Raw genomic sequence first — 13,551 nt, 5'->3', positions numbered from 1 at the left:
TTCAAATTCCTTCCGATTTTCCTGAAAACCAAAACCATCGATCTACATCAGTCATAATACATCATACGGGGCAAGTCATGCCCGAGAACTGGCAATCAAAGTACAAAAGCTCAAAACGACCGGTCGGGTCATTACATCCTCCCCCACTTAAACACGCATTCGTCCTCGAACGTACTCAGAGTTGTTCTAAAAGCCAACCAATAGCTGAATAACTTTACCATGTATTACCCGGGGGTGATCCCACGTCACCCTATCTCATATAGGTGTGATAACATATAGAAGCTGAAATTACACAACTCAATCTAGCCCATGAATCATAGAACCACATTTTCACTTCTGAAACCATCAATACGATCAAAACCCCACACCCATACACTGAATAGGCCCGAACCAGCTGTAATAGCCCATGCCTGCAACCTCAGGTGCAATTATATAATATACCACATAATTCAAACACTCATAGCGATAACATCTATTCACAGCAGCTGCACATAACAATCGAATACCGACAGAAAACCTCTTATCAACTAAAGTTTCATTCCAACACATCCATATACTGCCAATGATAAATGAAACACGTAATAAACCATAACCATTTCTCAGATCAACCACTCATAAGGCCACTTCTCCTTTGGCAAGGACCATAGCAAATTTCTGAGCCGAACCTCGATATTTATCCTCCCGACATGCTGAAATCGAATTTGTTTGTATTCATTAAAGATCCCAACGATCTCCTATAATCCAACACACTACTGTGGTGACATGACACATCCGTACAGGCCTAAAACACCACTTGCATAATACGCGCACCAACAAGCAATGGTCCGAACATACTCAAATCATGAAAATGACTCAATTGAAAGAGTTGTACCTCAAGCTCACCAGTACCGCCACAACACAAGGCTGAGAACCCGTCTCGCATTGTAGGAACATAACACATGAATCTAACCCGCAAGGTCATACCTCCACATAACTTCGTTGTGATGCGCGATCCTATCCAACACTGTTCCACATGAAACACCTCAAGTCATTATGCTCGAAATCGACAACCACGCATAATTTGATGTCTGGAACCAAAGCAATCATTACACCCACGGTGAAACAAATAACATATACCACGCACACCCGATAGGACATAACCAATACACCGTTCACCGAGCAATACCAAATTACTCTTCCCGTTTGACTTCCACTATGAAACCCTAATAGAACTGCACCATATGTGCCTATAACCAACAAATCATAATGTCTCGCAACACAGAAAGGTAACTCATAGGTCTCCCCAGATTACTAATAAGCTTAATAACAGACGAATCAACACACACCTCACTATTGGCAACTCAAAGTCAACCAAGCTGTCGTGATACAGAACACACATCCATATAGGTCTACCAATGACGGAATCATAGTACATACTAATATCTGACTAACTTACCCACATCTTGCCATTCACAACCACAAGCTAACATGTATATGAGAACTCCCAGTCTCCAAGTCCATAAAACACACGAATTACCATATCTTATCCCAATTCCGCCACTCTCATATATAACTCACCTCTAGTACCTAATCATCCCACAAGAGATACTCTAAGATTTTTCTGTGCTGCCAAGCAAATTTGAATATCAACATCCGATCTGACGAAAAGTGCTGCAATACTACCGAAGTACCATCAACTTAATCACATTGCCTCTTACAGGAACATATACCCTCGTCAATCACCTTAATTAGCATTACCATTTCCTTAATCATCTGAAGCTCATTTCTCTAGTTATCTGAAATTGCCCGTGAAACACCCGTAGAAACTCATTATCTCATAAGTATCCAAAGAGTTAATCATATCCGCACCATACCAACAAGGCCTACTACCAAGCTATCCCAGCTATCTGAATTCCCTTCTAATTTACCTTCAACTCGATACTCATTCTTGCTATAACATTACAATTCTTTCAACCCAGACTTACCACACGGAACCCAAGCATAAAGCCACACCGTCTAAGGCTCATAAGCTGCCGAATACTTTCTTAGATATTCCCACGAGCACCACGATCAAAATACTTTATCCTGAAGAGACTTTATGTGAATCTAAATCCGCTACCTTTACCTTCATGATACTGATACATAGAATCCCTTAATTATATAGAAGTTCCACAAGTCTTGAACCCTTCCAATGAAAACTCGATTTCTAGCCACATATACTACTTTGAGATACCCAATTGTTACATGTAGAATCTTGAACACATTAGAACATTTCTCGAGAGTCATTCACACTATTCCAACTACAATTAGCCTGATCAAATGAACAGACCACCCGTACCTCATTAGTAATTTGACACCGCAAGATGTAGCCTTATCTCAATACAACCAAGCAACCTCCTGCTCTATGCACCGAGCACCCTTTACTAACGATAACTCAAGACATCCCATGATTCTCTTTCTCCATAAAGCATAGTATAACCTTTGTCAAAATCTTCCTTTACTCAAGCCATTCTCGGTCTCAATTTCCGCAAGTCATAGCTAATTCACTCGCATGCCTCAAACTGAAACCAACATAGCACCTAACCGTGCAATCAACTGCTCACAGCAGACTCCCCTACTTGGCTCGAAGCCATAGATCAAGATACCCTCAATAACTCATAACACTTTTACTCTATTGATGCCACAATACCATAATGAGATTAAACTCAAATCATTTGTAAGCTTGTAAAAACACAGATCATCCAGTACTATAAACCTTCTGCAAATCTCGCATTCATCCCCACAACAATTAAGCCCACTCTCTTAAGCGACCCGAAATTTCAAATTTCAACACGTACTTTTCACTTACACATGAGATCTTCTAACATACACATAAGGATCACACCACTTCAGAACACTCCGCAGGAGATAACCCACTTGCTTCGCCTCAATATAACATTTCTGTATACCTTCCACCATCATACACATTTCACAGTCACTTAGTCTTCCTGAGTCTGAACTCATACCGCAACATGAAATTTACTTCACTCCAACTAGGGGACATGAAAAGATTCTTTACACGCCCATAACTCGGGGCTACACATCCAATCATAATGGAAATCAAACACTTAATAGTTTATCTATCATCCAGCAGACCTTCCTCGTCACTTGTAAGTCATATAGATACATCTCACAGTACTAACATACTCGCCACATAGCTATCCAGTCGTCATTCCCACTAATAAGGACAATACCGAACATATAAGTCCAAAACACTTGCTCACACAATCAGCACCTCGTTGCTCAAGCCCTAGGCAAAGATCCGGCCTCAAGTCCTTCAGACTGGCCCAACATCAACTCATAAAGATCACATCTCGCCCTTGGAATAGGGGATCACAAGCTAACAAGGCACATCTGATACTGAGCGCTCATGCGCGCATGCGAACACGTGAAAGGAATTTAAAAAGTTACTTTCCAAGCTGAATCAAAGACGTACGATAAGAATTCCAAGAATGTGAAGTTTTTCCTAAAGGTTCTGCAGCCTCTCGAGGATAAATACAAACGTCTCTGTACTGATCCGCAAGACTCTACTAAACCTGCTCATGACTCGTGAGACCTATGTAACCTAGGCTCTGATACCAACTTGCCACGACCCAAACCGGCCCGGTCGTGATGGCGCCTCTCGTGAAGACAAGGCCAGCCGACACAACACTCACCTTAAGCCTTTAAGCATTAAGAGTTATTTTTAAGTCTTTAAATTAAATAATGTTTCATAATGAAATCCTGGAATAACAATGTGGAATAAAATACCAGCCCGACATCGGGGTGTCAGTAGTCATGAGCAACTATCAAGGTCTGAATACAACAAAAGTCTAAAAATGTACAAAATACAGTAACAATAATGAGGGAAAGGAAGCGGTGGTGCGAACGTCATGCAGCCACCTTGCTAACTCTGATGACTCCGCGGCTGAGCTATCAACACCCGCTACCGGGTTACGATATACCTGAATCTGCACACGAGGTGCAGGAAGTAATGTGAGTACTCCAACCCAGTAAGTAATAAGAGTAAATAAAGGTTGAGCAGTAGGAAACAATGAATCCACATTTACGCTGGGTTCAATAAACACAACAGGCTTTCAAATCATAATACGAGTCAATCTTCCCTTTTAAAATCCAAATTTTAGTAAAAATCATCTTTAAAATACATTCCAACAGTTTCAGTAGGGGTTCAATACCATTTAAAATAATAATAGAGATTAAAGTCATAATCGGCCTCTCGGGCAAAGCATAGTTCGTAAAACAGCCCCTCGGGCAAAATAGTAATCACAAACACTTCATAACTTGAAAATCTCAGTGGAAATAACCAATGTCAAATCAGTGATTAATTTCTGAACATCTCATAAACCCCAGTTTAAATAAAAGTTGTTTTAAAATATTTGTGCAACTTTCCAATAGAGGCTCAATATAAAGATGAGTGAAAACAGTCAATAAATCAACATATTCGATAGAAACTCATTTTAAGAGGAGTGAAATCAATAAGTCCATAAACAGGCCTCTCAAGCAAAACACCACTCATATGCATATATATATCTATCGCCCCTCGGGATAGCCTCTCTGTCACTCGTGACTCAACTCTTGCCAATCAGTACTCGCACTCAGCATTCACGCTCAATTGGTACCATATAGTAACCGCTGCGGCGTGCAGCTCGATCCGTATATCTCTCACAATAACTGAAATCAAAGTAACCGCTGCAACGTGCATCCCGATCCATTCATCGTTGTGGCGCATAGCCCGATCTATATAAATAGTCGACTGCGCTCACTGGGGGTGTGCAGACTCCGGAAGGGCTCCTACAGCCTAAGCGCTATATTGCTGTGGTGCGCAGCCCGATCCATATAAGTATCGTTGCGGCGTGCAGCCCGATCCATATACATATATATACATTGCTGCGGCGTGTAGCCCAATCCATAGATATATAATCCTCACAACTAGGCCCTCGGCCTCTCTCAGTCATTAACCTCACCATCAGACTCTCAGTCATCAATCTCACAATGAAACCCTCGGTCTATCTCAGTAAAACAGGGAACTCATCCCAAAATAATTTCCACATGTTAAGAATATAGTGATAAAGCTAGATTTGAGTAGTAAACAGGTAAAACATGACTGAGAATATGCTTTCAAATAAATAGAGTAAGGAAAGATAGTAAAAATGCCCCTAAGGGTCTCAACAAGTCAGCACAAGGCCCCAAACATGGCATACAACTCAAAAATATAATAATGTCAAACAATTAACTATCAAATACGTATTAAAATATTCGTTCGGGATGGACTAGGTCACAATCCCCAACGGTGCTCTACCCCACGCTCGTCATCCAGCGTGCAAGTCACCTCAAAGTAACACAACGACGTATAATCCGGGGTTTCAAACCCTCAAGGCAGTATTTATAATCATTACTTACCTCTATCCGATCCAAAATCTAGCCTGTGATGCCTCGCCCGCACGAATCGACCTCCGGATGCTCCAAATCTAGCCACAATCAGTACATAATCATTAAAATATGCTAAGGGAGCGAAGCCCACTCGAAAATATCCAATTTAACATCAAAATCCCGAAATTGCTCAAACCCGGCCCCCGGGCCCACACTTCGGAATTCGACAAAACTCACAAAATCCGACAACCCATTCAACCACGAGTCCAACCATACCAAAATTACTAAATTCTAATAACAATTCGGCCTAAAAATCTTCAAATCTTATTTTCAAATCCCTATGTCCAAATCCCCAATTTAGACCTCAAAAATATGTAATCTAGTCGGATTATTCGATTATAATTCAATATTATGGAGTAGAAATGATCACAAGTGACTTACCTCAAGATTTTCCATGATTTCTTGCTCAAAAAACGCCCCAAGCTGTGTTCTTTCACCAAAAAAAGGTCAAAATGAGCAGAAAAATGCAACAGCTTTAATAAACCTATTCTGGTCGCTAAAAGAGCCATTCCCGTCGCTAAAAGTGACAAATCTGGTCGCTAAAGGTGCACACCAAATCCTGCTGCACCAGCAATGTTTAATTTCACTAAAAAGGCTCTAACTCCATCATACGGACTCGGAATTCGATGATTGTTGTTCCTATGAGTCACAAATAATGATACGAACATAGTCCTTCAATCGAAACTCAATTTGGAGCTTATTTGCTCAGTGCGATATCCATTTCGCTCGTTAAATAATTAACTCATGATTCGCGTCAAAAACTCAATCGCGACTTGATGAAATTAGACCAAACTTTCCAAATCACTCCTATAATTCATTATTGAAATTTTGGAAGTCTCGAAATCAAATTTCGATCTCTATAACTAAAAATGAACTTTTGGATCATCACATGCTTATGCTCAAAACGGCAAAAATCTTCCAAAAACTCTTCCAAAACATATCCTAGCCTCATGGGACCCCGACCAAACTTGCCAACATAATTCATAACATCATTAAACCTGTTTCAATCATCAAAACACCTCAAACAACATCAGAATACCCAAAACTCATCGAATTTAAGCCTAAGTTTCCAAAAACTTCCGAAATATACTATCGCTCAAAAACTCCCGACCCAACGATGTCCGAATAACCTGAAATTTTGTACACATATCACAAATGACATAACGAAGCTACAGAAACTCTCAGAATTCCATTCCGACCCTCGGATCAAAATCTCATCTATCAACCTGAATTCGCCAAAATATTAACTTTGTCAATTCAAGCCAAATCCCTCCACGGACTTCCAAAATGCATTTCGATCGCGCTTCTAAGTCATAAATCACCTAACAGAGCTAACCAAATCATAAAAATTTCAATCCGAGATCATATACAAACAAGTCAACTCTTGGTCAAACCTTTCAAATTCAAAGCTTTCATCTAAGACTGTTCTTTCAAATTCCTTCCGATTTTCCTGAAAACCAAAACCATCGATCTACATCAGTCATTATACATCATACGGGGCAAGTCATGCCCGAGAACTGGCGATCAAAGTACAAAAGCTCAAAACGACCGATCGGATCATTACAAAGACGGAGTGTAATTGGTGCCTCTAATGGCCCTGGCACTGAAATATTAGAGCCCTGGATAGTGCCCCAATACTGACAAGTCTTTCGAAGCGGTTTTGAGTCCCTGACAATTTTGGAGTTGGTTATTTCGGCCTCAACTCTACCCTAGCATATAAATACCTTCTAAACTTAGTTTCTAGTGGGTTAGACATTATTTGGGAGGCGAAAGACAGTAGGAACAATTGCAAACACTAGATCACACGAGTTCTTCATCTATCCTTCCTTAGTTTGTAGATTAATGCTTTCACTTATTAACGTGATTGTTAGTATGACCATGGGTAGCTAAATTTCATTATAGGGTTTTGACGGAAGCTTTTGTAACATAAATTCTTGTTAAGTTTTATATAATTGAGTTGTTGAATTTCTCTACTTCTTCAACTACATGCTTATTTCAATTGATTGAGTGGTCATCGATTGATTGTACCTATTTATTATGTATTGCTTAGAAAATGGTACATATTTAGGTGGTTGTTGAACATCACTCATAATGTATGTGAGGAATCAATATGGTGGGTTTAAAGTCGTGTTTAGGAATTACTAATTCATGATGTGGTTATATTGAGCGGTAAGATAGTGTCAGCTAACATAGTTCGAGAGAATATGTTTAGTAAATTGTTATAGTTGCTCAAGAGAGAATTACGACTCCTGAAGTACACACGATCAATAGAGAATACTTAGGCGAAACTATAAGAGACATAGCGGGAAGGATTCCGAAAATTGAAAAAATCATAATTTTATGCCTCCTCAGTCTTGTCTCCAATTTCTTGTTAGTTGATAATGTTATTGATTTCTAGTATTTGTTAGTTAATTAGTTAGAAATAAAATTTGGGTCTTTATAATTTAGAAAATTATTTAAACTTGTCTTCTTAGTGATTGGAACGATTGTAGTTAAACTTTAATTTTCTGAGAGATTCAACTTCGTACTCTTAGACCGCATTATTTTTACAGTGACCACTTATCCTTTACGGGGCTAGAGTTCGGCGTGATCATATACCACCTCTAATAATCAGAATTAGATTATTATATTACACTGATATTTAATATAAACCACCTCCCTATTTTTAATTCTATAATAATAATAAGCTGCTCTTTTTAATGCTTTTTTGCTTAGTTGTTAGTCACAAACAATGTCCAGTCTCCATCTTTTCCTTTTGTTTTTTGTCTTTTCCCTTTGCAACTCATTATATATTAATAGCCTCGTTTAAAAAACACCCACATGTAGTACTGATATACTTCACAGAGAACACTATTAATGGTGTTATTATCCTCGTCTTCAACTGTCTGATTTGATGCTTCATCTCTCAAATCATGGTCGTATACAATAGTATGTATATTCAAAATGATAATATTCTCACTTCAGTAGTATTTCAGTATTTTCATGCACTTGTATTCACTCATGATCACAATATCGCAGGTTGCGTCTCAATCACCTTATCTTCAATCAACAAGAAGCAAAAGAGAAAGGTTATCGATCTCTTTTCTATTTGCTTTTCTTCTTTTGGAAAATTAAGAAAAATAAATAATGTAAAAGACTTAACTTAAATAGTTACCAACACAATCGCTAGTATATATATAATTTATATATACTACCTAGGACGAATAAACAATAAATGCGGCTGGTTATTTGTGTAACGGGAGCTTCAGCAAAATCTAAAAATCTTAGCACAAACTGAAAGCTTTCGCAATTAAGTTCGTCTTATCAACTTGCGTACCAGCAAAGTCTTAATATTACTCTCTTCCAAATTGTCGGCACTTGCGCATAACATATGGAGAAACGCAATTTTTTGGTAATAAAGTTTTTCAATAATTTTTTGTTAATTCAAAACATGCATATATTTTCAAAAAAAAAAAATCAGGAATCGAAATCTAAATTCACACTAATAATTAAGTAGGTTGGTTCTCAATTTTAGGCTATAGAAGTTCAAACAAAATATGCTCTTTATTCATGAAGGTGATAAAAAGGAGAAACCTACCACTTCTTAGAATAGAATAATCCATTTTACATGCAATTGCTTATAAGTGAATGGTATTGGTAATCATCTGTTAATGGATTAGGCGTATTCTATTATTGGCCCTTCTCCAATTCACTTGGCCACATTAACCACTCCACCTTCTCAAATGAATAAATAATGCAAATAGTCAGTCTTTCGCTTCAAAAATAGCCGCAATATATATACACACACATTAACTATCTAATTCGGTAAAGATCCTTTTTTAATAGTCCTTATCTGCATGGATGAGGAAGGATTAGACGGAGTTGGTTTAGTGCCTTGGACCCCTTGAATATGTTACATATCTAATTGTTTTTTTTTTTTTGTTGTTGAAAATAATAAAGGGATCATTATACAAATAGCCGATTGGATCCATTGTTTATTTTTTTCAGTCAATATATATAGATTATACACGATTATAAATATATTATATATGGACTATCATACATTATATATTCACTGATTATTTTTAATTTAACGATTGGGTGAATTGCTATTTGATTGATTCTTCAATAATAAATCAGCCGGCTAGCTAATTCTGTAGTAATATCCTTTTTTAATACTAGTTCTTATCTGCATGAATGAAGAAGGATATTAGATAGAGTTGTCTTAGTGCCTTGGACCCCTTGAATAGGTTAAATATCTAAGGTTTTTTTACTGAATATCAAAGGAAGTTATCAGAGAGGGGATAAAAAGAGGAGCAGAGATACGAAAGATCTATGCAACGAGCATGATTATATTGTCCTTTTTTCCCTTTATGAAAAGAGATAAAGTTGGCTCTTTTTTGATGGAATGGAAAGTGAAATTAAAGTGGTGACGTTCAACAATGATTTGATTAAAGTCTCTACCGTTGGATTCAATAATACAAGAACGGTTTGGGTTGTGACGTATGTGCGTATACACGTATGCAATCATTTTGTTTAAAGTGTCTCATTTTGAAGGAGTTCCATACAAGAACGTATTGGGTGGTTTTGTGGACACGTAGGCCCAAATTCAATAATAGACCCTTATAGAAATTTTCTTGGGCCATTAAAAATAATAATATTGGGCCATGAAATTGCTTGAACTGGGCCCGTCCTTGAGATGGCCTGTAATTGTAAAAAAATAGCGCGGGCTAGCCAGTTTTCGGACTGATCATTCAAAAATATATTATACTGGAATTCCAGTATATTATGCTGGAGTATTTTTCGGATTTTCAACAATGTTTTCGTTCAGATTTATCTTTACATGAAAAGTGGCTAAATTTTGATTACTTTTGAAACTGTGACTATTTTTGAATGACCACTTGTAAATCTGACTATTTTTGAATTTCTCCCCTATAATTCGTTAAAAGCCTGACCACTGCCAAGCTTATCTACGCCTTCTCCAAACTTTAAAAGAAGTCTTTACATAAATAATCGGCTGAATTTATTTTTTACTTTTTTCTAGCTGGTAAACATAAATTATACATTAGTTATATCTTTTTTTTTTGGTAACAATGTGAAATTACCATTAACATCAACAACAATTACACTTATAGAGCACTTAATTTCCTGAACTCAGAAATTAGGCCTCCTACAAACAGAAAAATCTAATTACAAGTAATTTGTCTAATAAAATTCCTACATTTCTGAACTTTCTTTGACTGTTGATGTAAATCTATCCTGTCTATCACTTCTCTCTTGATTTGTATAACTACCTCTTCAATATTTACATTCCTTCCTTGAAATTTTTTTGTGTTTCTTGCTCTCCATGTATAGTATACCATCGCTAAGTACACTGCAACAATCACTTCTTTTTTGAATTGTTTCCAGTGCTTCTTTTTTATCTGCTCCAACATTTGCTTCACTCCTATATATATTGTACATCATGCCTGTCCATATGTTCAACTCTTGCCTTACTGCTGTTATCCATCCACATTTAGCAAACAAATGATCCTGAGATTCCAATGCATCCTCATTACACAAAATACAATGAATATTTTCAACTTGTATTTGCATCCCAATCATCCTATCCTTTGTCAGCGATTTCCCTAGTGTTGCTAGCCAACCTGTGAATCTGTGTTTAGGTTGAGCTACTACTGTCCATACTAAATTTGCAACTTCCAGCTTTTGTTATCTTCCAATTATTGCAAGATAGCTGTGATTAATAGAGTACTCCCCTGCAGGATTTAAAATGTATCTGCCCTGTGAGTACCACTCCCTCATCCCTTCTTTTACTGAGTTTAGCTTTCTCCAGTACCAGCTGCTATCTGAAGGTGGTGAATGTGTCCATATATCTTGATTTGACTTCATATAAACCCCATGAACCCACCTTACCCAAAGAGACTCCTTGTTCAATATTATCTGCCATACCAGTTTCCCAACTGAAGCTATATTTCATTCCTTAGACCTCCCATGCTTTTAGGACATCAGACTTTATCCCATGCAACCAAGGCAACCTTCCTCATCTCCTCCTTTTTGCCCCACAAATACTCTCTGCATAACCTGTCCACTCCTTTCACCACACTTTGAGGGAGGATAAAAACATTCCCCCAGAAGCTATGGATAGAGAATAGGACAACATTACTACTTGAAGCCTTCCTGCATATGACAACTGTTTAGAATATGTGACACTAATTCTATGTGTAATCTTTCTAATCAGCATCTGGCAGTCCATCTTGTTCCATCTCCTAGGTGATAGAGGCAGTCCTAGATATTTGATAGGAAACACTCCTTCAGTGAATTTTGTTCTACTCAGAAACCGTGCTTTAATTTCATCTTCAACCCCAGCTACAAAGATATTTGACTTCTCCATGTTGGCAATCAATCCTGTAGCTTTACTGAAGTGATCTAGGGTTTCCATCACTTTATTCACAAAACTAGTATTGCCTTTGCAAAATATCATCAGATCATCAGCAAAAATAAGATAAGTCAGCTTGATCTCTTTGCACATAGGATGAAATCTGAAATCTGGTTACCTACTGATTATACTCAATGTTCTGGATAAATACTCCATGACCAAGACAAATAGCAATGGTGACATAAGGTCACCTTGCCTCAGTCCTCTCTTACCATCAAAATATCCATGTCATTCTCCATTAACTTTGACTGTGAACTTTGCAGTAGAAACACATATCATAATCCACTATATAAATTTATCAGGAAAGCCATATATCCTCTTAATGCTTCCTCTAGAAACTCCCAGCTCACCATGTCATATGCCTTTCTTAGATTAATCTTCATTATGCATCAGGAGTAGTCCTTCTATTATAATGTCTAAGTAGATCATGACATATTAGCACATTATGCATCATAGATCTTCCTTGTACAAATGATGATTGGTTTTCTGCTATAATATAGCTGATTGTTGGCTTTAATATAGAACATATCATCTTTGATATACATTTATATAACACATTGCAACATGAAATAGGTCTATATTGGCTTGCATTCTCAGGAGCCTCCACTTTAGGTATCAAAGTAATGTTAGTAGTGTTTATCTGTCTAAGCAATCTTCCATTTTGAAAGAACTCCAATATTGCTTCAGTAATATCTCCTCCCACTATTGGCCATGCAGCTTTATAAAAACCACTCCCAAATCCATCTGGATCAGGACTCTTATTGCTGTCTATTTGGAACATAGCTTGCTTCACTTCCCTTCTCAAGAAAGGTTGTATTAGTTCATCTTGCCGTGTTTCTGATAATCTGCTTCCATTTCCGATTATACTCCTGAAAGTCACCACTCTGTCACTTGATGTCCTCCTTAGTAAGTTCTCATAATACTCAACAAAAGTATCTGCAATTCTATCTGGATCTGTTAGCCAATTACCAGGGCTGTCTTTTATCTGAGTAACTGCCTCCTTCAGTTTCTTGTGTTTGATTACTGAGTGAAAATGGTATTATCATCTCCCAATCTTATCCATGTTGTACTTCAGCTAAGTAGGATGAATTTCTAAACTTCTGATATGTTTTAGCTTCAGCTTGTTGATACTCCACATTTAAGGGACTTTTCTGCAACTACTCTTGAGCCTTCTTTAGATTAGCTCTGTCTTCATTTGTTTCTGTCAATATGTTATTAAAAGCCTGAGAATTTAATGCTCTTAGTCCCTTCTTTAGTAGCTTTAGCCTTTTAACAACCTTAAGCATTTTGCACCCTTCCAGATTGATTTCCCAACCTTCTTTGACTATTCTCATGAATTGTGGATGCTTTGCCCAAATATTGCAGAATTTAAAAGCCCTTCTTATTCTTTACCTCTCTTCTACAAAGGTCACCTTAGCTGGACAATGATCACTGATTCCTTTAGTCAGAAATCTGGCAGCACACTCTGGCATAGTAGTAAGCCATTGATCATTGATAAAAATCCAATCAATTTTTGAGAATATACTATGCTCCTCAGGTTTATCACTCCAAGTATACATATTCCATTGTGTTGGAAATCCATTAATCCACACTCCATTACACAGTTGTGAAAATCCACCACTTCAGCCCATGTCACTTCATTTCCACCTATTCTGTCATCTGCATTCAGCACTACATTGAAGTTACCT

General features: G+C 37.5%; 1 protein-coding gene across 1 annotated transcript; it reads right to left on the bottom strand.

Moving 5' to 3' along the window:
* Window positions 1-10,556: 10,556 nt before the first annotated feature.
* LOC138879561 (uncharacterized) lies at window positions 10,557-11,956 on the bottom strand. The gene is made up of 5 exons (XM_070159177.1): window positions 11,766-11,956; window positions 11,463-11,604; window positions 11,180-11,367; window positions 10,788-11,080; window positions 10,557-10,597 (listed from the first exon to the last, which is right to left on the bottom strand). Exons 1-5 carry the CDS (start codon window positions 11,954-11,956, stop codon window positions 10,557-10,559), a joined length of 855 nt encoding a protein of 284 aa, XP_070015278.1.
* Window positions 11,957-13,551: the final 1,595 nt, after the last annotated feature.

The sequence above is a fragment of the Nicotiana sylvestris genome, chromosome 10 (assembly GCF_000393655.2).
Source record: "Nicotiana sylvestris chromosome 10, ASM39365v2, whole genome shotgun sequence".
Classification (NCBI taxonomy): domain Eukaryota; kingdom Viridiplantae; phylum Streptophyta; class Magnoliopsida; order Solanales; family Solanaceae; genus Nicotiana; species Nicotiana sylvestris.
Note: the sequence above shows the minus strand (reverse complement) of the source record. Positions and strands in the feature narration are given on the sequence as shown.

Bases quoted from the DNA above. Each gene is read 5' to 3' on its own strand.
- LOC138879561 (XM_070159177.1), bottom strand. From the start codon at position 11,956: ATGTGCAAAGAGATCAAGCTGACTTATCTTATTTTTGCTGATGATCTG. The intron at 11,605-11,765 runs GTTTCTGAGTAG...TGTCATATGCAG, and splicing joins GAAGATGAAATTAAAGCACG to GAAGGCTTCAAGTAGTAATG. The intron at 11,081-11,179 runs GTACTCTATTAA...ACCTAAACACAG, and splicing joins ATTTTAAATCCTGCAGGGGA to ATTCACAGGTTGGCTAGCAA.